Raw genomic sequence first — 25,540 nt, 5'->3', positions numbered from 1 at the left:
TATTTGGGCAGTTAGTGTGGAATGGCTCGGCACAGAAAGGCTTCAGTTTGTTAGTCTGATATCTGGGCGGCAGATGGGCAATAGGCAGAAATGGAAGAGCCCTACAGCGAGCTATGAAGCAAACGTGGAGGTAGAGAGAAACAGAGTAAGATGTAATTTACGCTCCCGGAAAATGTCCCCAACGAGGCTCTTCGGTGCTTACGGGAACCAAATTAGTTACGGGAAGCCATCTATACTTTATACCATGCCTAACCTTTGGATCATTTCCCAGTGCTGTCTCTTTCTCCATCGCCTGACGCTCCCTTTCCTTATTCTCTCTGTTGCTGTGTCTTTCGTAACCCCCCCCCCCCCACACACACACACACACACACACACACTTTTTTCTGTATTCTTTCTCATTTTCTCTTTCATTCTAGCTTCCACACCCCTTCTTCCCCCTCGCTCTGATTAGGCTTCATCGCGCTTTCCGAAGGGTGCAAGTCCATGTCTTGTGGGAGAGCAGACGGGGCGGCTCTGTTTAAATACTTAATGGAACTTACCGGTAGTGCTGATCTGGTGGAATTGGGGGGAGAGGTGAAAGAAAGGTTTCCCAAAGCAGTGACCTCAACTACCCAATTAAGGCCGCTCCGTGATCGAGGTGACTAACAACTGAAGAAAAGTTGTGTAGAACAAAGCTATTTGAATGCTGTACCAATGAACAGTGAAAGTGGCTCTTTTGTCTTCAGAATTTTAGTCTAATCTTGGCGTACTGCTCAGAAAACCTGCAGTGACTACTACTTTGACGGAGATTGTTCCCGAGGGGAGTGTGGGCGTCCTGATTGTCAAATCAATGTAATTACAAGTGCTGGAAGTTGTAATGATTCAAAATGTGAAACTGTGTACAAGTGTAAACTTTCACATACATAAATATCATGCCATGTGTTTGCAGTGAGGGCCAGTTTAAGGCTGTGTGAGACTGCCACTTGCATGGTCCTTGCAGAGGAATTCTTTATCTATTACAAGCTCAAAACCAAATTACAATGACTAACATGTTGAACTAAAATTTTGGCCGTCTGATGCTCTGGTCAGTTCAACAACAATTCAATTCAACGACTCTTGAATTGACAGTTCAAAAAGAACGTAAACAGAAGCAGATTGAGATTAAAATAATATAATGTGAACTCAGCAACATTCAGCTAGAGAAGCTTGAGCAAAATGAACTCAGCAAACAGACTCAGAGTCTAAATCATGCTGGGAAAATTAACACCTGTCACACAGTCACAACAGCAGAACAATCCTTCACAATCATAACTAATCAAAACTATTTTTGGAGCAGCACGTCTGAGAGACCGAATGCGCCGACCATTCTGTGAGCTGCGAGGATCAGATCTTAGGATGTAGATATAAAAGACACTGTTGAGGAGTTTGCACAAAGCACCTCGGATGAAAGGTGAGTGCTCTTTCATTGGGATTTGGGGCTTCCGATTAGCTGCTCTGCCAACCTGTTTGAGCTCATTTCTGCGTTGGATCGACTTCGACTGTGTTTTTGATGTGATTTGGGGAAAAACTGCTGTGCAAAAGAAGAGCATTACCAGCACACAATACAATGTGAGCTCCGTATCCAGCATGTGTGAGCTGTCCCACTGTTAATGGGTAGTCTCAGTTTACTTACAATAGATAGCTGATTTGTTAGTTGGATCCTGTTACTGTTTGCTAATTTAGTGCCTATTAACATTGGTCAGTGATTTATATATGAATATGAAGTCAAGCCCTCTGAATCCAACAATTTGTTTCTTGTTTATTGATCATGCAGTGTCCATGTTTTCTTTTTGTTGTTTTTTTTGCATGCGTGTTTGGATGTGACTTGGGGGATTTTACGCAGCCAATTACTGGTATAACTAGCAGCTACTACTAGTTTAGCATTTATTTGGTTGTAGACGTGGTCTCTTAAGCTTGAACGACCAAAACTATTTGAATATATTGAAATTCACCCTCTTGCCCTTAACTCTAAACAGTTACAAACCACAGTTTTACATCATAGCCTGAAGCCCGAGCTAACGTCTTAATAAGTTTACCACATAGATTACGTAGGGCATAAATAACAATTGCTACACCGCAAAACATAACGTAAAATTTTGCTCCAATTAAGCTGGATTCTTAATTTGAAAATTCAAAGGCAATGTTTAATATCCTTGATCTTTGTTCTTCTGCTCAGAGGTTTCCTAGCAGCACTAGCAGAAAATCTGGCTAAGGTGGCAGCTTTTGCCCTTAATTATTTAAGAAAAAACATGTAGTGTTTGCCTGCCCTGAGGCCCTCAATGAAATCTGCCTTCATTATGATATTAGTTACAATGATAATTTGCAATAAAGCTGCCTTTAAAAAAACATGTGATTGCCAAGGCCATACTCTAATGAGAAGCTGTATTAAGTTCTGATCTCATCATAGGGGTTAACAGTGGATTATGCAGAGAGCTTCGAACTATGCTTTTAAAACAGTTAAAGCAGTCACACTGTTAGAGCAGAGAATAAAACCATCTCCTAAATTAACTCTGGGGTTATCTGCCTTTTTAATGTGAAATCGCTTCAAAGGCAAAGTGAGGACATTTGCAATAAGAAAAATGTAAAGTGCAAGTGTTGGTGAGTTATTGCTAATGTGCTTAAAAGGCTGCCTTCAAATGTCGCTGAGGGCAAATGCATAGACACAGATAGATTAAGTTTGTCTGTAGAGACAAGCGTGCGCGCACATACACACCTCGCGTGCCGTTGAAGAAGAGGGTCTGCCGGCGGGGATTCTGGATGACCACGATTGATCCATCGTAGTTCTGCAGGCGGCAGGAGATCTGGGCCGTGCCCCCCTCCAAGACTGTCACGTTCTCCGCCTGCACCGCCTGACAATGGGCTGAGGGAGAGAAAGATGGACGTTAATATAGTGATACGGAGGGTGGATGATGGAGAGGAAGAAAAAGAGGGAGAGAAGAGGAGAGGGACAAATAGGAGGAGCAGATGCAGAGAAAAGGAGATGTTCAATTTGTGCCTCACTTGAGATAGAGCCTTTCAAAATAAGGTACTTAAAGCATCCTTCATTTACTTGCTATTCATCATATGGACACAAGGGAGAAATGGAGAGGGGGAGGAAAAGAAAGGAGGAGGAAAAGAGAGGAGGAGACAGAGTGATAGAGATAAAGAGATTGAGAGCGAGAGAAAAGACACTGAAGGACTCAACAAGTAAAAGAGGGTCCTTATGAACAATATGTTCTTATGATTATAATAGGGATGATTATAATTACTGCCATTCATCTTTTTACGTGCACAAACACTCACATATAAACAGCCCTATTGCCTCTGGCTAGTCTAACAGAATGCATCAACACACACATTTGAATACATAATGCCTTATTAAATCTCTAAGTGGCTGTTGGTCTTGAATTTAAAACACACACCAGCACAAACACACACATGAATGGATACACAAACACAACCGTGGGCACATATGGACCAACACACTCACACAAAGGCACACAAACGATCACAGGTTGGACTGCGGCCCTGCCACCACCTGTGTCTATAGTTGTAGTTTAAACTGCAGCCTTATCGTATGAGTCTGTGATCAATTCAGTGTGAAAACACCGGCCAAAGTACAGAGCAGTGAGACCATGGTGGCAGCCTCCAATACACTTCACACATTCTTAATGCCATTTCTCATCCAGGTGCAAGCTAAACCAATTGATTACACTCCATTATCCTGATGTAATGGTTCTTATTGCAGGTATTTGGAGAGTGCTAGGGGGGATCGCGCACCAACTTTGGCTCTTGCGAGTGAATATGCCCATACACACAGACACCTGTGTGCATGTGCTCTGGCAAGTACACACTCACAAATAAGGATGTGTAGACACACACAGAAATATGCAGTCATGTGGAGTGACATGCACACTCACAGAAACTTTTGCACATTATCTTTTTTCAAACAAAGTTGTCTGGCCCCTAAACCCAATATTTTTAGACAAGGGGGATGAGGAACAGCAGGGAGCCTCTTTGATGTTGCTGACAGCCCAAGAGTCAGTAATGAGGAGGTTGATTATGCTCTGATTGGAGCGCCCTCCGTGTTTGTGGGTCAGGCTGTTGACACGGCTCGGCTGAGTCACACCTCCCGCTGAGCACAATGGACACCGAGCTCTGCCATTTGAATTCAAATGATTTATGCGCAATTAGCTGTAAGGCTGCAGCCAGGAGTGGAATGTGATTGCCTTGAAGAGAGAACCAGCTTGCTGAGCTCCCCAAACTAGTATTTACCAATTTGCATCTCCATTTGCATTCCCTATCTCCCTGGCAAAGTGTTGGCCATGCGAAGGGTTTAGAGAAAGAACGACATCAATATTGAAGCATGATGATAAAGCAGGCAATAAGGTGTGCCGATAAAGACGGCAGGACTATATATATTTCACTGCCGGGTCTCGCAGTGTCTCTGAGCTCTGTAAAACACCTTCAAAAGGAAGGAAATGTTGTGAGAAACAGATGGTGGCTGCCATAGCAGCAGTTGCTGACTTGACTGCTTTGGGCCAAAATAAATGTCTATATCTGCAACCGAGCATGTCCTAATTTTCAGTGTGAGTGTGTGTGTGTGTGTGTGTGCGTGCGCACATGCACAATAGGTTGGCATGTGCATTGGGTGTGCACATGCAGGGGTTGACATATTGCAATTAAGCTACTTTGACATCATCTGATCCAGCCAACTTCATCCAAATTTAATTCTCCCCTCGATTTTAATCTCTTTTAATGAAATACTCAAAGCCTACATATTCATCACATCAGGGGAAACTGAGAGACACAGTGGATATTGAACTGAAGACGGAAAGAAACCAAGAGGGGATAAAGACAAAGGGGACTCTAATACTCTATGGAACAGAGAAAAAAATCTTGACAATTACCACTAATTGTAGTCATTATTGCTCCCATTCTCTGCATCAATATTGTGATTCATATCGAGGGCCATCAGGGCCTGCCACCGCCATCCCAATTATTTTTCTAATGGCTGTTATTACTCATCACCGTGGCAACCGGGCTAGGCCGCCATTGTTTTAAACAGTGTTAATTGTAATAGTGCTGCTGTGCATCCTGACAAAGTTAGTGCAGCGTCTGCGTGTGATTAGTGACCCATCAGAACCAACAAAGAAAGAGGGGCTTCAAGTGGGAGAGCGACTCCAAACAAAGAAAGCGGTCAAAAGTTTGCTTCTGGGAGGAGGCCAGAAAAACTAATTAGCTGTCCATTTGTACACGCACTTCTCCTGGCAGCTGTCACCCCTTCAAAGGAAATTAGCTGCAGTGGCGTAGCAGTAAAGCGACAAAGAAAAATAAAAATAAAAAATTATTAACCGCTGTTGCGAGGGGGATGGCTGACATCCGCTGTTGCCTGCTGAGAGATGCCACCCAGAAACACCTGCTGGCTGTTGGTGGATGATCAATCTGGGCAAAGAGAACAGAGGGATGGAGAGACGGTGGGGGAGTGAGGGCTCTAACCAGGAAATGATAGCAGGGAGTTAGGAAGCGATGGTTTGGGTATAATAATGCAGCTGGCAGGGGCTGGACAAAATATACGAGAGATGACGCATATTCTTTCACTCGTGCTCATAACGCAGCTGGGTAGAGCACTTTAGTTCGACTGTAGGTTTTATAGGCTTCACATCAAGGCCATGAGCCTGTGCTTCTGATCAGCACTATAGTACAGTACAGAGAGGGAATGAGACGGAGGGGGGGGGGTCAACATCTGTGACAGAGGTATTAATCTGGCCCCCATTAAAATCTGTGCCCATAATAAAATACACCACAAGCGTCGAATCATATTAGGAGAGAATGCTGAGAGCAATCGATACCATGGTAGTGCACTGACGACTATGATCAACAGATAAATAAAACAGGAGGGGGGAACAAAAACAATCACTTCTCTCTCCAACCAAGCGGGGGCAGTATTTCATAGCAGTGAATTGGTGCTTCTCATCATTTGAAATGCCTCTGCCCCTGCTGCCACGGCCTCGGAAAAGAAGGAGCCTTTATTTACTACGGCAATAGAGATCCGAGAAGGGCCATCATTTCAAAATACATAAACAAATAAATAAATAATAGGCGTGCAAATTCATAAGACAAGGCTGTTCAGGGGCCCGTCCTAATGGTCCCGCAATGGGGTTGAGTTATAAGCCGAGGGAGGCATGGGATAGAGGGACAGAGGGAGGGGATGAAGGGAGGTGTGGAGAGTTAAAAGAGGGGGATTTGGGAGGCAGCCAGGTGGACTGCTGGCTCACCCTTGGTCACGGTAAATTCTAGAAACTGCCTCACTGGTGCAGGGTTAGCGGACTGAATTACCGCCCTGCTCTGTCTCTCTCTCCCTCGGTTTCACTCTCGCCTTATTTCTCTCTCTCCATGTCTCCGAGAGTGAAGAGAGGAAAAAGATAGGACAAAAAGACAAGCCACATAAGAGATGAGCTGTCTCCATTTGCCCCAAACAAGCCCCCATGTATCCTTGAAGCAGTGCAGTCACTGTCTCCCTATTCATTATCTCTCATTATCTTTCAGTTGGAAGTGGGCCAAGAGCGTGTGTTTTCTTTGCATGCTGGCCACAGACTTACAAGGGAATCGATGCAAGACACTACAATGCACAACCCCTTATGTTATTACCGCTTTAATTAAAACAATAACAGCAGCTCATAGTTTCCACTCTTATGGGGTCGTCTTTGGCAACTTCTCCATCTCTTCCCATCTGGATGTACATTTTCCCGTTATCCCCCGAGTCTGCGAGGCCAGCCAGTTTCCACAGAATGTATGCAAATTAAGTTTGCAATGTTTATGTGTGTGAGCGTGTATGTGTGAGCGTGTATGCACACTTGCTCCAGGTTAATCACAGAGTTTTGTGGTGTACTGACTCTATGAAATAGCTGACTTTGAGGTTCTTCTCCTCCATACCTCCCTCTGCAGACCCACAACTCTCCCCCCTTTCTCTTCCCAGTCTAAAATTATCACTCTATGTCTCTCAGGGAGCCAGAACTCTGCCAATCAAATCCAGTGCAAAGAAAAAAAAAAGATGCTCCCTCTATAAATAATACATAATCCTTTACAAATCTCACTGTCGTCTCTCTCATTACCTTCGTTCTGTCGCTTTCTCCTGTCCTCCTTTTCTTCCCTCTCCTCCACTCAGCCTTTCTTCTCATTTTTTGAGCGATTCCCCCCTCGCTTCCACTTAGTCCACAACTCATAATTCTCTCCTCCTGCTGCATTCGTGTCTAATCTCATTCTCATCTCCCTCTTTCTCCTTTTATTTAAAACCGCAGTCTCTCCATCCCTCTCCTCCCCACCTTCTGGCTGATCTAATACTCGATTCCTCCTCCCTTCATCAGTCCCTTATCCTTTCTTCCTGCCTTCTTCCTCCATCTCTTCTCCCTTATCTTTTATTGCATCGTTCATCATGCATCTTCCTCATCAGTGCTGTCCTAAAGATTCCTCTCTCTCTCTCCTAGGCCTCAGGAGAATTGTTGCAACTCTTTCTTTCTCTCTCCCGTTAGCTGCCGTCTCTTCACTCCTGTCCCTCCTTCATCCTCCTTTTTCTTTCTTCGTGTAGTTTTTTCCCCCCCTTGCAAGAGTTTCCTTCCAAGCTGCAATAGGCTTTCATTCTCCTTGCAATCTCCCTCGTTCTTTCTCTTTTTGTGACTCAGTGGGATTCTTTTCCTTCCTCTCTGCTGGTTCCATCTCCACACTCTCCTTCGCTAAATGTGATTTGTTCTGCAGCTCAAGTCTGCAGCATAATCGCGCTGTTTTTATAGTGTGCCGGGAGACTGGAAGAGAGGGAGTAAGGGAAAGACAGAAAAAAAGTGAAGGGAGTAAAAGGGACAAGAGGACAAAACAAATGAGTGGAGCGAGAGACTGAATATCTCAGTTTTTCCTCCCTCTTTCATCTTCTTCTCTACTTTTGCTTCTTTTAATTGCCAGTTGTATAGCTCAGCTCTCTTTCTGTCTCCACTTTCTGTCCCTCTCTTTTTCTCTTTCTGTCTGTCTTTCTTTATCTCTCTCTCTCTCTCTCTCTTTGGCAAGGAACTTCAGACCCCACCTCATCCGACTCTTTCCTCATCACCCACTGGTGTCCTGTGAGCCCTGCACTGCTAATCAGCAAAATCAGCATAAAATTGCCTTTGTTCACTCTTGACCTCTCATTAGAAACATTTACTTTCATATATTTATATATTTCACATCCTGTTTTTAACACCCTGACTTTGATCCCCAGTCACACTGCCTCCATCCTCGGCATGAAAATCTGTTGTCTTCTTCCTCTCATCACCCCCACCCTTCTCTTCCTTTTACCTCCTCCCCTCCTCCTCTCCCCTGCTCCCGCATCTCTCGTTTTGACCTTCGTAAATTTATGTCTCTCCAGCCCTTTAGTGTATTTCAATCACTCGTCCCTCTCTTGCCCCATCCTCTCTTCTTTCCTCTCCCGCACTGCATCTCCCTGAGCGCTCTCCTCTCCTCTTGTCCACCCATCACGTAACTCTTGCTGCTCTCTTATTCACCTCTTCTTACCCTTCACAAAGCACCATCTTCCTCTCTCTTCTCTTTCTGACAGTTAAAGCGAGTTAGCTCTATCTACTGTGCAGCGTTTTATGGCCTGGGTCTGTCGCAGCCCCAACAACCCTGCTACAATGGCCACCACACACACCCCAACAGCGGCTTAAAGGAAATTTACAGGGCTATTACGCGATGGCTACCACACTGGAGATTCACCACAGCCAAAAGCACTGGTCTTAACACCCCTACAAAATCCACCACATGGCTGCCTTCCCTCTAGTGTGTATCTGTGGCACAACTTGTGTGTGTGATGCTGACGAGTGTGTATGTGGGACAGAGGAAATGTACGGCCGTGTGAATGCATTTAAAAGCAAGATTGTGTGTGTGCTTGTGTGACATAGTGTTAAATGTGTATGAGAGAGTATATGTGTGTGCACATTCAAGGCCCAACACAAAACTGCCCTACTGGCATGAATTACATAACCACAATGACTGCCAAGACACAAACTCATTCTTTCTCTGTATCCTTCACTCCCCTATTGTCACCCCCACCCAGCAACCCCCTCAACATCCCACAAAACACAATGTCCTTCTGTTGATCTAATATGCAAAAAAAAAACACCACTGAATTGAGATTTTGGCTGGCACAGAGGAGAGGGTACTGTGCACAGCGGCACAACACTTGTTTACCAATGAGCAGCAGGGAAAGAACATCCCTGTATTAAATGCATAATAATAATGACAGGAGGTATTAATAGCACCCAACTCTGCCACTGATCCCCGCTCCACTTCATATACGGCTTTTTCTCACTATCTCTGCTTCGTGTTCAATCAGTCTTATGACTCTTGGTTTCAAACGTCGACCTCATGTAGCTCTTTTTGAGGCCTTGGCTCTTGTTTTATCTTTGTACCCCTCCTCCCCCCCATCTCTGCCTTTCTTGCACACACACACACACAGACTGCGTTGTTCTCCATCTCCGTCTCACTATTTCTATTTTTCTGCCTCTGCTGCTCCCTCCCTCTCTCACTTACTTACAGTACAAGTGTCTATCTGGCCAGGTCCTTCTTTCCTGTCTTTTCCGGTCTGTCCCTCTCTCAATATATATTGGTCTCTTGCACTGCACCCCCCCCCCTCTCCATTTTCTTTCTATTCGACATCCTCTCCATTTGGCTCACTATATCTCTTCCACTCTAGGGTCCAACTTTTTTTTATTAGGTTCTTCAGAGAAAAAAGGCTTTAGCCACTCTTTTAACTCTCTTTCTTTCTCTGTTTTCTTTTGTGACTGTTTCCCCTTTAAGTCTTTGGTCCATCAGTCCACTCTCCCTCTCTCTCCCTGGTCTCTCATTCCCTAGTACTTTCACCTCCTGGGCATATGCTCCCATCTTCATATTCTCTCTAGTCTTAATCTTAATTACCAATTCTCACTTAATTACCAGCATTTTGAACAATTCATCTGAAACTCTCATTTCATGATTCCATCGCGGGCTATTCCTCCCTTGGTCACTGCACTGGGCTTTGCATTAGATCTCATTCTGTATCCATTTACACCAATTAGTATCGCATTCATAATTGTGTTCTCTTTTATGTGGCAGAGGCATCACATTACAATATTCAGAGGTAGATCTACAGGGAGTTTAAATTAAAGGAACAAGGAGCTTGTGCGCTAAATTGCCACATCCTGGCTATAATATGAAACAAGTGTGTACATGTGAACATTATGGGCTTGTTTCCCTGACTTATTCAGTGTGTAATGACACCTGAGTTTCCCTCCAGAATCGATACAACACGTCTCATTTAATCTGATGTGTGTATGTATGTACATGTCAGTGTTCAGGCGTGCATGACTTACGAGTGATACAGAGGAGGACCAAGACCAGGCTGCGCAGGGCCAGAGAGAAGGGGGCAGGGAGGAGGCGGCAGAGGACAGAGCACCGGACAGGCCTCATTGTGTATTGAGAAGCTGTGTGTGTGTGTGTGTGTGTGTATGTGTGAACGTGTGTGTGTGTATGGATGTGCACGTTTGATCAATGGCTCCTCTGTGACCCTGCCTGCACTGCTACTGACAAACTAGTCCACACACACACACACACAAACACACACTCTGATTTGTTCTCAACTGCAATGCTGCAGACACGTGCACACGCTAACTGCCCAGCTTTACTTCAGTGCAATCAGACAGAAGTTGTTGTTTGAGGACAACACTTAAAGAAAGGACTCTTATGTGCTACACTGCATCACAACACACGCAAAGAAACTGCTTTAGCTGCTTGGTCACATAGAACTGAATTGTAGCCAGAGCTTGCACGCAATACACAGAAGTTTGGCCAGAGCTCAGGGCGCTAACAGAGCTTGCGATTTAGACACTATATCACAATGCACACAGAGATGGGCTTGGGGCAACAAAAGTTCCACTGTTGACTTTGGCTTAGAAAGAACTTACGACATACGATGTCTTAAATCCATACAGTACAGAACCTTTGCTGCTACAAAGCAGTACAGGAGCTCAGTCCCATCTCAGCAAAACGACAACAAAGCAAACACTGCTGGGCTAGCTATTTTCTACCACAGTGCTGAGCCTCCTGAGACCAAAGCTCAAGACTCTGAGATCAATAAACCAAAAAACCAATACCAAATATGACCAAAGCAGACTGTGTTCTTTACCAGCGAGGGCATTCAGTAATGGCAGCTACGCAATTAACCAAATGAGGGACAACTTAATTAGCTCATCCCCGGCTGTACACTGCAGTGTCAAACTAGCAAAGCTAGTTCTGAGCACCAGCCGCCCTAACAATCAGCCACAAAATTAACCACAACAGGCTTGTCTCCTGTAGGTCAAACCACACTGCTCCAAGGAACAGAAGACATCAATAATACTATATTTCCGTCAGATACAGGCTGGGAAACTATTCCAAAGCAAGTGAAGTTTATCTCTACTGATGTTGACTGAATGCTTACTTTTGAAAACAGAGCTACCTACATTGCCGTGCCCTCGAGGACAGAGAAATCTAGGGCAACAATGTTCATTCTCGAACGGATTGTATTTTAATGAGTCAAAGAAGTTGTTCTGCACTTCTCACCCGACAAATCGCTAGGCAGGAGTCAATGTTGCTTTGAGCTATAACCGAACTGGCCAGGCCTCGGGAGAGATGGAGACACTATCTTACAACTCATCTGGAGATAGCTAAGGTTAAATAAAATCCATTGAGTTTGAGTGCTGCTCTATAAAGACAGAGAGTGGAAGTGCTTGCCCTGTGTAGAATAACCAACTTGCAAAGGGTTGAGCAAACTGCAGTCAGATGCTTTAGTTTCAGATATTACACTTTTTTGGTCTGCTATTTTACCCCAGAGACTTGCACATTATCCTCACAAGGTATCTACCATTATTCGCTTGAATGCTAGAACTCTTTTGATACGCTATCATGTATACACTGTAGCGTAAATGGACAGTGATTTTACATAGTAATTCTAGACTCTTCAGAATAATCACAGGCTATCAGACAGCATAATCGTGCAGCATCGACCTGCCTAACGTTTCCTTTCCAACATGCTCCACTGGGTGCAGTCAGTGCCTGGGCGCACTCAGATACACACTCACTCATACACGCTGATCTGAAAGCCTGCTGTGTTTAAGGTCCGGACAGAGCTCCGCGGATAGTCAGAACCTAATGCATCATCGGTCCCTGGGAGTGTGTAGCTCTCATATGTTTGTACATGTAAGTATGTGTGTTTAATATGTGTGTGCGTGTTTGTAGTGCAGAGACAAAGCGTGACGAGCTGCACCACACACCTCACTGAGCACTATCTGATGGAATAAAGTGTGGGTGTTATCCTTCGATTACTACACACTGCCCGATCTCTCTCTCGCTCTCTGTGCCACTGCAAACACAATGAGCTCTAACGGCGATGGCCCTGACACTTCTGGCACAGCCGAAAGCGGATCATCGCCAATCTTCCCTATGGCGCTGACTTCACCGGTCAACTGGCTGACGCTGAGAAAATTACTCTGTGTTAGTGTGCAGCCACAACTCAGGTCTGGCAGGTCTGGGGCCTGGCAGCAGATGGACGGAAACAAAGTCTATTCACTTGTTCAAATTGATCTCCTCAAATTGTGTTTAGTTTATCCGTTCTGCCCTCTTTCTCTCTCCTCGTCCTTCAATCCTGCAGTCAATCCGTAGCAGCTAGTTAGTTTCCGCAAGTTTGTCCTCCTTCAGCTTCACTTCTTTCCTGTTGATCTATGAAAATTGCTATAATCCCAATGTGGTATCGTTGCACATCCATCTGTCTATCCGTTTTTCTGTCTTCCACTTGTTTATATAACCCTGGCCACCCTCCCCTTGCTTAGAATGTGTGTGTGTGTGTGTGTGTGTGTGTGTGTGTGTGTGTGTGTCTGTGTGTGTGAGTGTGGGATCAGTGTCTGCATATTTTGCATACTATTTTGTGAAGGTTAGAGATGAGTGTGTGTGTGTGGATGGAGGCAGCGACAATGGTTGTCTTTCAGGTCAACAAACAGTGGCGGCGTGTGTGTCTGAATGTGCTTGCCTGTCCAGTGTTGACTGAAGCAGAGTGTACATTTGGCTGTCTGTTTGGCCCTTTCACTAGCTACTACCCATTAATTTATCCATGCGGGCACACACACACAAGCATCATAGTGCCTCTTTATGTTAAATGGCCGTTTTTATGGCTGCAGGGATGCGCACGGCTGTCTGCAGACAAGAACTATGTACATGTTTGTGTGTAGCATTTGTTATACGAAGTGGATGTGGATAAAGCAGAAATGAATGTGACTATGACTGTGTTATGAGTTATGCTGATGTGAGCCTGGCTCAATAAGGGGTATCAGCTCCATATTTTTACACTGATGAAACAGAAATCATTTGTAACAGCTAGTCAAACCTGTCAGTATATTTTGTACCAACACATTGTACATAATGCAGTTCCTTTGTTCATGCTCATTGCCACATGTTCTATCATTACTGCTATTGGCAATAAAACTGGCAATACGACGCCAGTGGTGGAAGCTAACTACACTAGACTCTGTGTCTTGGACTTTCATTGTCCTATAAAATGCGAAAGACAACACAGTTTTGCTATTATAATAGAACCTCTACTTGTTCTTAATCAACTGATCATAAACTACCAGTTCTAATCTGCCACAAGCTGTATTTACAAACATCTTTATTCATTCAATTTGAAGCATGCTGTTCCCTATTATCAAGTCAAATAAAGTCAAATTTATTTATCAAGTGCTTTTAACAAAATAGGGTCATCACAGAGTGCTTTATAGAGCAACAAAGGACATAATTACAGACAAAAAGAGGAACGCATTGCGAACATTGCACTACTGGCGAGTGTGTATGTGTGTGTCTACAAAGTCCCTGTGTGGGCAACCCCCTGATGGGTATATTTGTTTTTGTCGCAGTGTGCAGAAAGAAGGGAGGTAATGGCAAATTGTGTCCCAGGATATCCCCCCCATCCTCTTTTTTCTCTCTCCCTCCCTCTCTCTCTTTCTCTCTCTCTCTCTTCCAAATCAAATTTTTAATGGGCTTCATTGGTGCCACCGTGGAATAAGTGTTGCCAAAGCACTTAAGGGGCTTAAGTCAGCGGCGTGCTGAAAATATTAAGCACTCAAACAGCCTTACAAGGATCCCTGCCTGCTTAAGTATGCCGAGGAGGTCGTGCCAGCATTTAATACCAATGGTATTAAAGCGCTCCGACAAGGGAGAGGAACAGAAATATAGATATATACAGTATGTACCACAACTGGGAATAGATGGAGAGATGGAGGCTGGCGGGAAGAATGGAAAAAGGCGGTGGGAGACAAGGGAGAGTCAAAGGGAAGGAGGGAATAAAAGGGGGCAAGAGCCGTAGTGAGGTGAAGAGTGTAACTAAAAACAAAGCAGAGAAAAGGGACGTGAAAAGAAGGGGTGAGACAGTTGTAGAGGGGAAAAGGAGGAGAGGAGAGGAAATGTAAAAACAACCAAGCAGCGTAGAGGAGGAGAGATGCGAGGGAATCGGGCCAAGGTGTGGGAGGTAAGGGTTGATGGGATAGCTGTGAACCAGCAGCAGAGGGCTAATGCAGAGATTCTATCAGGAGGCTTATCCAAGATTAAATTTCTCTTTGTCCTTAAGGCGCTTCTTGGGTAAGCGGAAGTGTCGAATTTATTTCTTATGTCTCCCTTGAGGTTGTGCAGGCAAGTGGGTTCGGAGAATGTATGTGAGTGTGTGTGTGTGTGTGTGTGTGTGTGTGTGTGTGTGTGTGTGTGTGTGTGTGTGTGTGTGTGTGTGTGTGAGAGAGTGTGTTGTGGGGGGTACATGTGTGTGTGAATGTGTAGGCGTGAATCTTGAGGGTTTATTAGCTGGCAAAGTGTGAAGGAGGGGCATGTGTTCCTGAAAGGTAAAATATAAATCAAATGAACATTTCCCCAAGGGTGTTTCAGCGTAAGTGAACATTCAAGTATTAGTGTGGTTACATTAAATGTAGATATGTGAACTCATACATATAGATATTCATGAATATAGATGGTGTATATTCTGAATGCAATTCCAATCGTATTTTGTCTTTTTTTTTTATAAAGTTTGTTTTATGGAGCTGCCACAAAGTCCCAGACTGCTAGAAAGTTTAATCACTCACAGGAAAGTATTATCTGAACTGTCCTGATTGAGTAATCTCCCCTGAGATTCTCTCCAGTGTAAACAAAATACACAACACTATGCAACTACTGTTTAAGATGCTGCAGAACCAACCGGCTTGTACAAGAAGAACATTGGAAATACCAAATTATAGGGCATTTGTCTTATAAAAACATCTATTTTGACCCAGGTCTGAGTACACTTAGTAGGGTTGGCATGCTCAGTCCCTACATGGCCCTCTGCTCGCCTTCCCCTCTCATCTTTCTGATTTCTTGTTTGTCTGGCTGACTTGGTGTTAATAGCTAGCCTAGAGCCACGCGCTAGCTAATCCAACCGGGTTTTCTCTGAACTCTCTAATTAGACAAGTCACAGCTCCTCGATCTATGGACACTATCAGTGACTGCACTTTCTGGAGGCACGGCTCAGGCTACTTCCTGCTCACCTCACGCTCCTGGGCAAAGGGATCAATACAGCCTGATCATTTGGGTACATTTCGAGTGACACCACCCGTCTTTCTTCACACAATTTAGGATTACAAAGTTTTGATTTTCTTTATCTTTCGCAGTCTGTTGACAGCGGAGCCTGGCAAATAAATAAAAGTCAATATGGCTCACATCATGACAGGCTAACAAGAATACAAAACAGATATTAGAATTTGAATCACTGGCTTTCTGAAATTACATGGTTTGGATGTGAATGCATGAGCAGGCAGTGTTTTTTTCATATACTCCTACTTTGCCTCACCTTTCTCTGTGTATCTCTAATAAAGCAAGACAATAAACTCACTTTCTAGCAGACAGCAGACTTGGCACTGTCTTCTGACTGGTTTTACAGAGTAGAAGGAAAGACATAAGGGGGCTGTGGTAGCCATTGTAGACATCCTATTATTAGTCTCATCCCATTATGCATTTACCATGCATCAACAGTGCATTAAAGGGGACAATTTTAGCTTATTCTTTTCGAGCCTGGCAAAGAACTGAGCATGCATTTTAGAACAAAACACTCAAGTGACAGACTGCAAGAACTGAAGATGGAGAATGCTATTGATGGCGTTTGCTACCGTAGATGAAAAAGCCAGTTGAAGCTCAGTACTTCAGTAGAAATACTCTTTTTTTGTTTAATGCACTGTTTTGAATTCACTTAATCAGATAGAGCAGTTATTTAACAGACACAGGACTCGGAACCTTTCTTACATGCACATGCTTTCATCCTGAAGACTACCAGAAATGTTTCTGCCTTGGGTTCATACATGAATGTCAGCCAGATTTGCAATTTCTCTCCACAACATCCTCTTTAGTGCCAGTGCGGACAAAAGCTGTATAAAAACTCTAAAAAATAGACTCCTGCAAATTGCTCATACAAAGAGACGTCTGGAAATGTACCAATTTGGTACAAATAAGCTTCTATCTATCCAAGCATTGTATCAGATTTATATTCTTAGATATACTGTACCACAGTGAGGACAGACATCCAACAACATCTAGTATCCAGACATATATTATTATATTGAACAGATCTGAAAACTCTTCGTAGCAAAAGCAAAATGTTCACACTGAACTCGTCAGCAAAACCTTCACTGCCAATGTATTTCTTTTCTTTTCCCTACCATGCACTTGGTTAAGGTGAGTGTAAGATTTTTATCTGAATTAAACATTGAAAAAGTCAACAGTGACTTGAAGCATGATGCATTAGGATGCATGGACTTTTTCAATATTTAAACAAAACCATAATCGTTTCCTAACCTTAAGTGAGCGTTTTAGTTGCCTAAACCTACCAACACAACAGCCTAACAGCACACAAACCCTGATCTCCGGTGCCCAACCATCTATCCTAACCTCCTCCTTGTGACTTCCGTGCTTTATAAGAAAGTCAGACTTCCTTGACTGGAAAAAACCTTGCCAGTAAACGCAATCCCAGCAGCAATTACTTTCCCTGCAAAACGTAATTGGCAAAGCAAATTAGTATATGTATTTTGTAGGAGACAGGATTGCATTGTGAATGACTGAAGAGGACCACAGAGGGGCCCTGGAACACACCAGGGATTATATTGTGTCAAAGCTACTGTGACCCAAAACAGTGACATTCTATGAATAGTTCCTGTAGTTTGAACAGATAAAGCACAGGTTAAATTTTAAAATTCCAGGTTCAGTTGAGAAAGACACAGCAGGATTTCAGGTAGCTGCAGGTCCTCGCCGTTTTCATATATGCATTAGTAGATATAGATACACAAGTATGAGAATGCTTTACAGGCATAGTTTATGCATAACCATGCAACCCCCCCCCCCCCCCCACCCCACCCCCACCCCATTGGGATGCAACAGAGCGCTAAGCTCAGTCATCCCTTATTCACTAAGATAAATGCAAACAGCGTTACCTGCCAGGTTGAGAACGTACTGTCGGAGCTTCCTAACGAGTGTTTCTGTGTGCGTTGTGAGCCACATGCTACACAGCTACCTGCTGGGAGTAACACTCATTATCCGTGTGGCATCATACTCCCAGTGACAGGCTAAGACTCTCTACTCACAGTTTTCTCTGCTGCAGTGCATGTGTCAGTCTACTCTCCTTTGTGTTCCCAGTGTGTGTGCTAACATTGGCGTGTGACGCGTGTGGTATTCTCCTTTGTTGTGTGACAGATTAGTTGTCACTGTGCCTATATATGCATGCACCAGTTCACTCTCAGACTCTTCACTTTCCAGGTATATGTGATGTGTGATATGTTGTTGATGTGCGCATCAACCTGTCAAGGCCGCAGCTTATGATGTTTGATTTTGTGTGCGCTCCGCAGGGGGACGGTTTGTATATTCCGGTGCGTACGTGTCGCTGGAAGCGGGGTCTGGACCAGGTTAGCTGTGCGCTGTCGTGGCATAGTGTGGGTGATGGATAGAATTGAGCAGCTATGTGCCACCTCACTGGGGGGTACTCTGCCAACCGCCTTGCCCCCATTCCGCCAATTCACAAACGGCTAACAAAGGGATAATTTCTCCCTCGCATGATAAAATCTTTCCTTTCACCCAATGCCTCAATGGAACCCTTTATGGCTTTTTATCACATCTCTCTCCCCCTCCCTCCATCTCTTTCTGTCTGTCTCACTCCGTCTGTTGCTTTCCCGACCCCTCCCTGCTCGTTTGTCTCTCTCCCTGCTTGCCCTCTGCCTCTTTTGCTTTATTCCGATCCTTTTCGTGCTCTACTCTTCTCTCACTCTGACCTTACAGAGGGTCTTTGCACTGAAGTCACTCTTTTCTCTCTCTCTCTCTCTCTCTCTCTCTCTCTCTCTCTCTCTCTCTCTCCCTCTCCCTCTCCCTCTCTCTCTCTCTCTGGAGGAAAATCACACACTCATCAGTTTGCCGGCTCTGTTCCTGACGAGCAGGCTCGCAAGGAGAATATTAACGAAGCTCCTCAGCCAATTAACACCTAAAGCACATAACAACCTTTTATGCCAGAAGACACGCTCGCATGCATGTGCGCGCACACTCACACACACACATATATGCAGGCTACACACGCACAGGCACACTCCTGCACACAAACACTTGCACTTGCCACACACAATTCAGCCTAAACACACCTACTCATACAAGCAAAGAGGATCACATAAACAGAAACACAGAGGCCTCAAAGCAAGGATAGTCTATCAAACACATACACGTGTTTGCACGCACACACACACACACACACACACACACACACACACATTGTGCTGATGAGTGTGGGTGTAGAAGGAGGGGGACATTTATAGGAGCAAGGGGAAGTAATGTAGAGAGAAAGGAGATGCAAACAAAGTGATGAGCAGCAGTGAGGCAGAGAGAGAGAGAAGGAGAGAGAGGAGAGGAGAGAGGGAGGGAAGGAAAGATTGTGAGAGCGAGGAGAAAGACAGATTTATGGAGTGTGAAGAAAGGCATAAAGAAATGGGGAAAATCAGTGATAGAAGGTTAACGTGGCTTGGCTGCTCCTGACATGGTTCATGCTAATTTGGAGGGTTTAATAGTGGGTGGGTGTACACACACACACACACACACACACACACGTATTGGACACTAACATACACATAGTTGTCTTTGCCAGGACAAGACAATGCATAAAACATGGTGTTAGAAAGGGCATTAGCAGTGAACCTTTGCACACACACACACACACATTTCTGGACACATGTGGGGCAGTATCCTCGTATGCATAAAACATGGTGAGAGACAGCAGGAGCAGGGGGCGTAAGGGAGATAGGGAGAACAAGTGCGAACGGACAAAAAGCGTATGGTAATGACCCGGATAACGAAAGGCGGCTGCAAGGGGTGGAGAGTCAGAGAGAAAGTGAGAGAGGGACGAGCGTGAATGTGATAAAGTAATGGTGAGGAGGGAGAGAGAGAAACTTCCCTCACGGCCTGCTGCTTTTGGATTGAACAGCGTGCAAATGAAAAATGGAGATGAAATAATTAGACAGGCTGACTAGAAGCGCTCATCTAAATATGTAAATGCACTTAATTTTACTTTGATTTGCTCTACTGCTTCCCTATCACTCTCCCACTTCTATCTCTTCCACTTTCTTCCTCCTATTCTTTCCCTCTCATCTGTTCCCATTCCACTCGCTCTTCATGATTTCATCTCCCCCTCTCTCTGTCTTTCTGTCACGTGCTTCCTCTCCCTCTCTGTCCTTCTTTCTACTCAGTTTTCTCTCTCTGCATATTAAAGAAACAGTATGTTAATACACTGTAGATACATCACCTCTATTATTCACCGTATATACTTGAGTGTTTCATTAGTTCATTCATACCCGTCTGACTCTGTGACCTAGTGACATGCATGTTTATGGTAAAGGTTTGGATTTTCATCTTGATACAATAGTCATATACCACATGTACAACGAAAGAGTTACTGGTTGTCCATACTGGCCATGAAGCAATCAGCTGATATGAGGCTTCAGCAGTCTGAGTTTGCCGAATCAAGTGGGTATCTCCCACTGCTGCTCTTTTTAGTACAATTTTTTCCACTTTGTGTTGCCCCGGACACTGTTTCCTTGCTGCGTCGTGGCGGAGGGATACATCCTGACATGCAGGTTTGTTGCCGGAATGCAACTCTGGCAGTAAACCGACCGCTTGGACGAAGATACCAATATGATTTGGCTAACTCAGAGAACTGGGGCCTCCTTAGATTGAGCTGAAATTTTCTTAAAGTGTGTTCAGACAGAAAGTGAAGCAAATGTTTTCTTCGGTTTTGGCTGCTGGACTGTTCGTGCAGTCTCCCATAGTCTGACTTACTGGATGTAGGCTGTTGGGATAAGTCTGCCATTGGCCGACTATTTCAGTCGGAAATCTCCTCCCCTTCCACTATCTCTGTTTTGCAAGGCCACCGTAGCGACATCCTTGGCTTAGCGCCACCCAAGACGATTGTTATTGGTTTAAAGCAATACAAACCAGCCAGAGCGTATATATTTTCCCTATATCAGAATGATAATGGGTTAAGCCAGACTGGCTATGCGAGACTAGTTCTCCCCAAACAGCCAGACATTAGCTGTAGCTGTAAAATAGCAAGAAGCTAGCATAGAAGCCTCTGACTGATCTCAGAAGTCACCAGGAACTCCAGTTCTTTCTGTGATTTCCCTCCAGTGTCTCTCCTTTTTCTTCTCCTATGGAGAGGAAGAATTTTTTAAACTTTGTTAATAACACAAACATAGAGTATGGCATGTGAGTATCATATTAAGTTGGACTTGTCCTATGTTTGCATGCCTGTGTGTATTACTGGAGATAATCTGACACTCATGTGGTGATTTATACAAAACGTATGCTCTTGTAATCCAACAGTAAGAAGATAAGCGGCAATGCATTTTATTTATCTTGTTTTGAACCTCTTTCTTGAAGCTGCCCATTTAGTTCACAGCTCTACTGTCTTTTTTGTTTTTTAAAGTCCAAGTCCAATAATTATGGTAACAGTTCACAGATCCTCTTCTAATTCAACACATTGTTCATGAATTCAGAAACATGACGGGTTTCTGCACCTTGTAAACAAAACTGTCTGCAAACCACTGTGAAATTAAAATCTCCCGTCCTCTCATATCCTGGAAGCACTTTTAATATTTAAAAATGAAAATATGAGCGAGTTTGTGTGCGTGTGTGTGAGTGTGTGTGTGGATTATAGATTAGAAGAGTCACAGCGGAAAAAGGCAGCTGTCCTTCTTAATGACAATCTGTCAGAGCTCTTCTCTAACCGCTCCTCCTCTTTCATCAGCCTGTCTTCTCTCTCGCCAACCCTGTCCTCCTCTCTTTAGTCCGACTTGTACCAAACATCCCTCACTGGGACACTCACTTCCTGTTCCTACAAGGTGACTCTGACAGCAGTCCTCCTCATTTCACTTCTGTGTCTTTCCTTTTATGTCTCTCTCTTTCTCTCTGCCTATTGTTGTCTCTCTTTATCAATTTGAATATCTTTTTTACAGATTTCTTTTCTCATTTCACTGGAATGTCTGAAAAATAATAATTTCGGAATTGTGAGGTTTTATTTGCCGTTCAAAGCTTTTACATCTTTTCAGTCGGAGCATCTTGATCTGTGATCTATACACAGTACTGTAAACGTGTTGTATACATTTTTATTGGGATGGTTTATGGTTTTATGGCTAATTCCCCCATGAAGGTCAAAGAACTGTAGGATATTTTGGTTGTTGATGGTGTGTGTATGTTGTATATGTTTTAACTTATTTTCTACTGTTTGAATTGCTTTTGTATGACATTCTGCTCCACAAATAAAGTTGCACTTTTACCACATTTTAACGTCCTACATCACAGTTACATGATCATAACTGACAAATGATGATCAATGCTGACAAAGGACTGTCTCATTAATTGTGACACATGATGAGGCTATTAATTGTGGTTTAAGAGGCAATGGTTGGTAAAAAAAGTAATGATTACTGATAGAAAAAGCAAGTATGATTTATTGGATCAGAAGAAGTTTATCGCTTTTCTTCAGAATATAACTTCGCTCTCCTTTTCACCATCTGTCTTTCTGCCACTGCTGTCTCAAGTCCAGGAACATGAACTATCTTATGGGTTTTGATTTGCTTTCTTTCTGTCCTTTGTTGCTCTTGTTGTTTTTGACGCTTTGTTATTTCTCTATTTTCATGTTTTTTGTTCCTCTGAGGAGGAAAGGAGGGTGACATTCTTTGTGTTCAAAGTTTGTTTCTTTTGCTGACATCAGATAGCTAAAGGTATCGTGAGCAGCATATTTTTCTCTCTGTCCCTCCCTCACTAACACTCATCACACTGCCCACATACTGTACATCAGCACTGTACTGAACAGCCAGTTGGCATGTTCAAGGTACCTATCACTGCCTCCACACAAGTGACCCTGACACAGCACTGTTTTTATTCATGAGCCCTTTCCTCCTCTTCTTCACGTCCTCCAGCTCTAAATACCCTCAGGCTCTGTTTATTCATTTATAATGCACCACCACTGTTTTTACCTATATAATAGCCAAAGTATTAGTGCGCTCTTGCAATGAACATAAAATACACACAAACACCAATCACTACTGTGCAGGAATAATTAAGTTGACATATCTACAATATATTAATCATAATTTTAATAAGCAGCGACTGCCATATTTATAGACAGACACACTCATTGGCAGACTTCAACAAAGGCTGTTGTCTCCGATCTGCTAACTGTTCACAGGACTTTTGATTGATTATTATTGGTTTTGGTTGAAAAAGAAAATTCATGTGAATAGCTGTCAAATTACTACTTTACCCTACCTTTTGTGAGGGCTGTCAATCACACAGCACAGAGCGGATTACAGACAGGGCCAAGAGGACGAAAAGCTGGTTGAGGCTCCGTCCCTCTTGTGCCAAGTGAAAGAAAAAATTATCAATTCACCTAAGAGATTTTCTTTCCCTCGTTTATCGTGCAGCGGGCTGCTGAGCTCTGTTTGCCTTTAACAAGCAAATACTTGTTCAAACTGCTTTAACGAGCCGATAGCACACCGTGCCTCTCAGAACACACAAACAAGCGTGCGCACACACGCATGCACATTCCTCTATTTACTCCTGGACGACTGAAAGTGGATGGAGAGTCTGCCAAGCCACAGCAGAGGGATCCACCAAATGAGCTGAGGTAGCTCGCAGCAATTAACCAGCCTAAATTTTACACACCTCTCACCTCTTAAAAAAATCCAGATTTCACATTTCATTCAGCTTGATCAACTGTACGGTTGGTTAACTAGCTTGAAGGAACTTGGGAGATTTGAGACCTTTCAGAGACTAACCACAAGAAGACAGATTAGACCCCAACTAGCACGGCTAACACTTGTAACACTGCTGTTATCAGGCAGTGTTTTATCTGTGAGGCCCCAGTACACCTGTTGATAATTCTAATGAAGAGAATAACACTCCCAGCAGGGGACTAAATTAAGCTGCAGCAGTCACAAACAGGCCTAATAAGACACTATGTGGGGCCTGCACACCAATACATAGAATCCAAGCTGTGAGTGTGTGTGTGTGTGTGAGACAGATGGAGGGGTTCCCGTTTTATTACATGACCTGAGGAAAGCCTTTATAACTAACAGCATGTTTGCATAAGTACTCTATATGTATTCATCTGCCTGTGCGCATTCTGCCACGAACAGACACACACACACCGTGTTTTATGACTGCTAAGGCTCTGACAGCAGACCTCCTTTAATTTCCTTTTAGTCTTAAATGAGGGCTTCAGCCCATGGTTTGGTAATGATAGTTATTAAATTTCTCTGCCTGCAGGAGGCTATCACACTGACACATACACACATATACACGTCATTTAATTGATACATGTGGAATTGTGCAGTTCAATCATGGAGTTATTTTGGAGGGAACCACCACAGTAAACCATGCAAACAAAATGCACTCGTGCCTGCAAACACACAGAGACACACACAACCCCCCACAGTATCACACATAGACATAGTTAAACACAATCATCCATTGCAGCTGGGCCTCTCCCCACACCCAGCTCCTCATACTAACATCCATCGCCTAGCAACAACCCATCAGAAAACACGCTCACCTCCGGACCCGAGTAGCCTGCCCCTGAAAGGCAGCCAATCAGGTGAGCTGCTCCCCTGGGACAAACTATTGTGATCAAGAGGAGAGGGGAGGGGGGAGTGTGGAGGGTTAGTCAATAAGGCCTCAGTGTCACCAGCAGAAACCTCCCTCTCTTTTTCCTCTGTCAAGCTTTTCACTCTGTTTTTATGTTCTTTTGACACTGTTATTGATGTCAAAGCACTTGAACTTCATTCTCACCAGCCCCGCTCCTCTCTCCCAACCTCTCTCTGTGTGTAGGAGGCCCTCTATGACTTTCCAAACTTGTTTTGTAAATAAACTGCATCAGATACATATAGTAACTGTGGTCTGTGTTTTCTGTCAGCATAGAAAGATCTGGATTAGAGAAAGATGAGGTACCACTCACTGAAAAATGACTACTGGTTACTGACTATTTATGCAGTTTATATGTCACCAAAACATTTGCATTGCGGAGAGTTAAATTTTCTTGCCATTTTCTCTTTTTTGTCATTGTTTTCCAGACGTTGGCTTGTCAAATCTAACTTGAAATTTGCTGCTATCCTGGCTAACAAAGATGCCTCAAATAACAAGACATGGCTGTTGCGATATTTTAGATCGTGATGCAACATGTTTTGAGAGGGATTATGTCCCGCCAGAGAATTTCATTTCTTCTCGTAGCTGTCAGGTGATTGACAGTAAGTGGAGCACAATGTAACGCAGTGATATGAAAGCACTCAACCTGGGGACTCTCTGGCACAATGAGATAATGATAAAACAGAACTCTAACAAGACCAAATCAAGGCTTCATTTTTTACTGTGATGGATTTCCTGTCTTAGGCAATTTTCAAGTCAGTGGAAGTTGTTTTTCAAGTGGAGTAAAAATGGCAACAAAAATGTCTTCTTCTGATGAACTATTTTGTCTCCAGCTCTGTTAAAACACCACTGGGAAAATATAAAGAAGAGAGGCACAAACTAAAACAAACAATATTATCCGTTAACAATAACAATAACAATGCTCTCTCCTTATATGACACTGACTTTTGGATCTCTAATCTCACAATAACTCACTTGATCCAATGATACCCCAATCAAAACAACAATGGAGGCAGAGGATCAGACTTGGCATGCTCAGCCTCACCTGACTGACTCTGTGATCCCTGTGCAGTACAGGATTTGGTCAGGCTCTGTACAGATGTTGGATTTTAATTATCATGTTTGACATTATTGGGGTACCTCAGATCAACCTGCAAGTTCACAGGCTAAGCTGAAATTGAATCTTAAAACCCCTCACTCTACCAGATAAATTTAGGCTGACCACTGGTCCCGATCAAGCCTTTGATCCAATTGTCCGGGAGGGCAAATCTCC

The 25,540-nt window shown here is 43.7% G+C and overlaps 1 protein-coding gene across 1 annotated transcript in view; it reads right to left on the bottom strand.

Annotated features, from left to right (window-relative positions):
* cadm4 (cell adhesion molecule 4) overlaps window positions 1–25,540 on the bottom strand; it is a 137,367-nt gene that overhangs the window by 24,997 nt on the left and 86,830 nt on the right. Inside the window, exon 2 of the mRNA XM_070912407.1 lies at window positions 2,732–2,878. Coding sequence (XP_070768508.1) covers window positions 2,732–2,878 — 147 coding nt within the window. The remainder of the gene's footprint in view (window positions 1–2,731; window positions 2,879–25,540) is intronic.

The sequence above is a fragment of the Enoplosus armatus genome, chromosome 9, assembly GCF_043641665.1.
Source record: "Enoplosus armatus isolate fEnoArm2 chromosome 9, fEnoArm2.hap1, whole genome shotgun sequence".
Classification (NCBI taxonomy): Eukaryota; Metazoa; Chordata; class Actinopteri; order Centrarchiformes; family Enoplosidae; genus Enoplosus; species Enoplosus armatus.
Note: the sequence above shows the minus strand (reverse complement) of the source record. Positions and strands in the feature narration are given on the sequence as shown.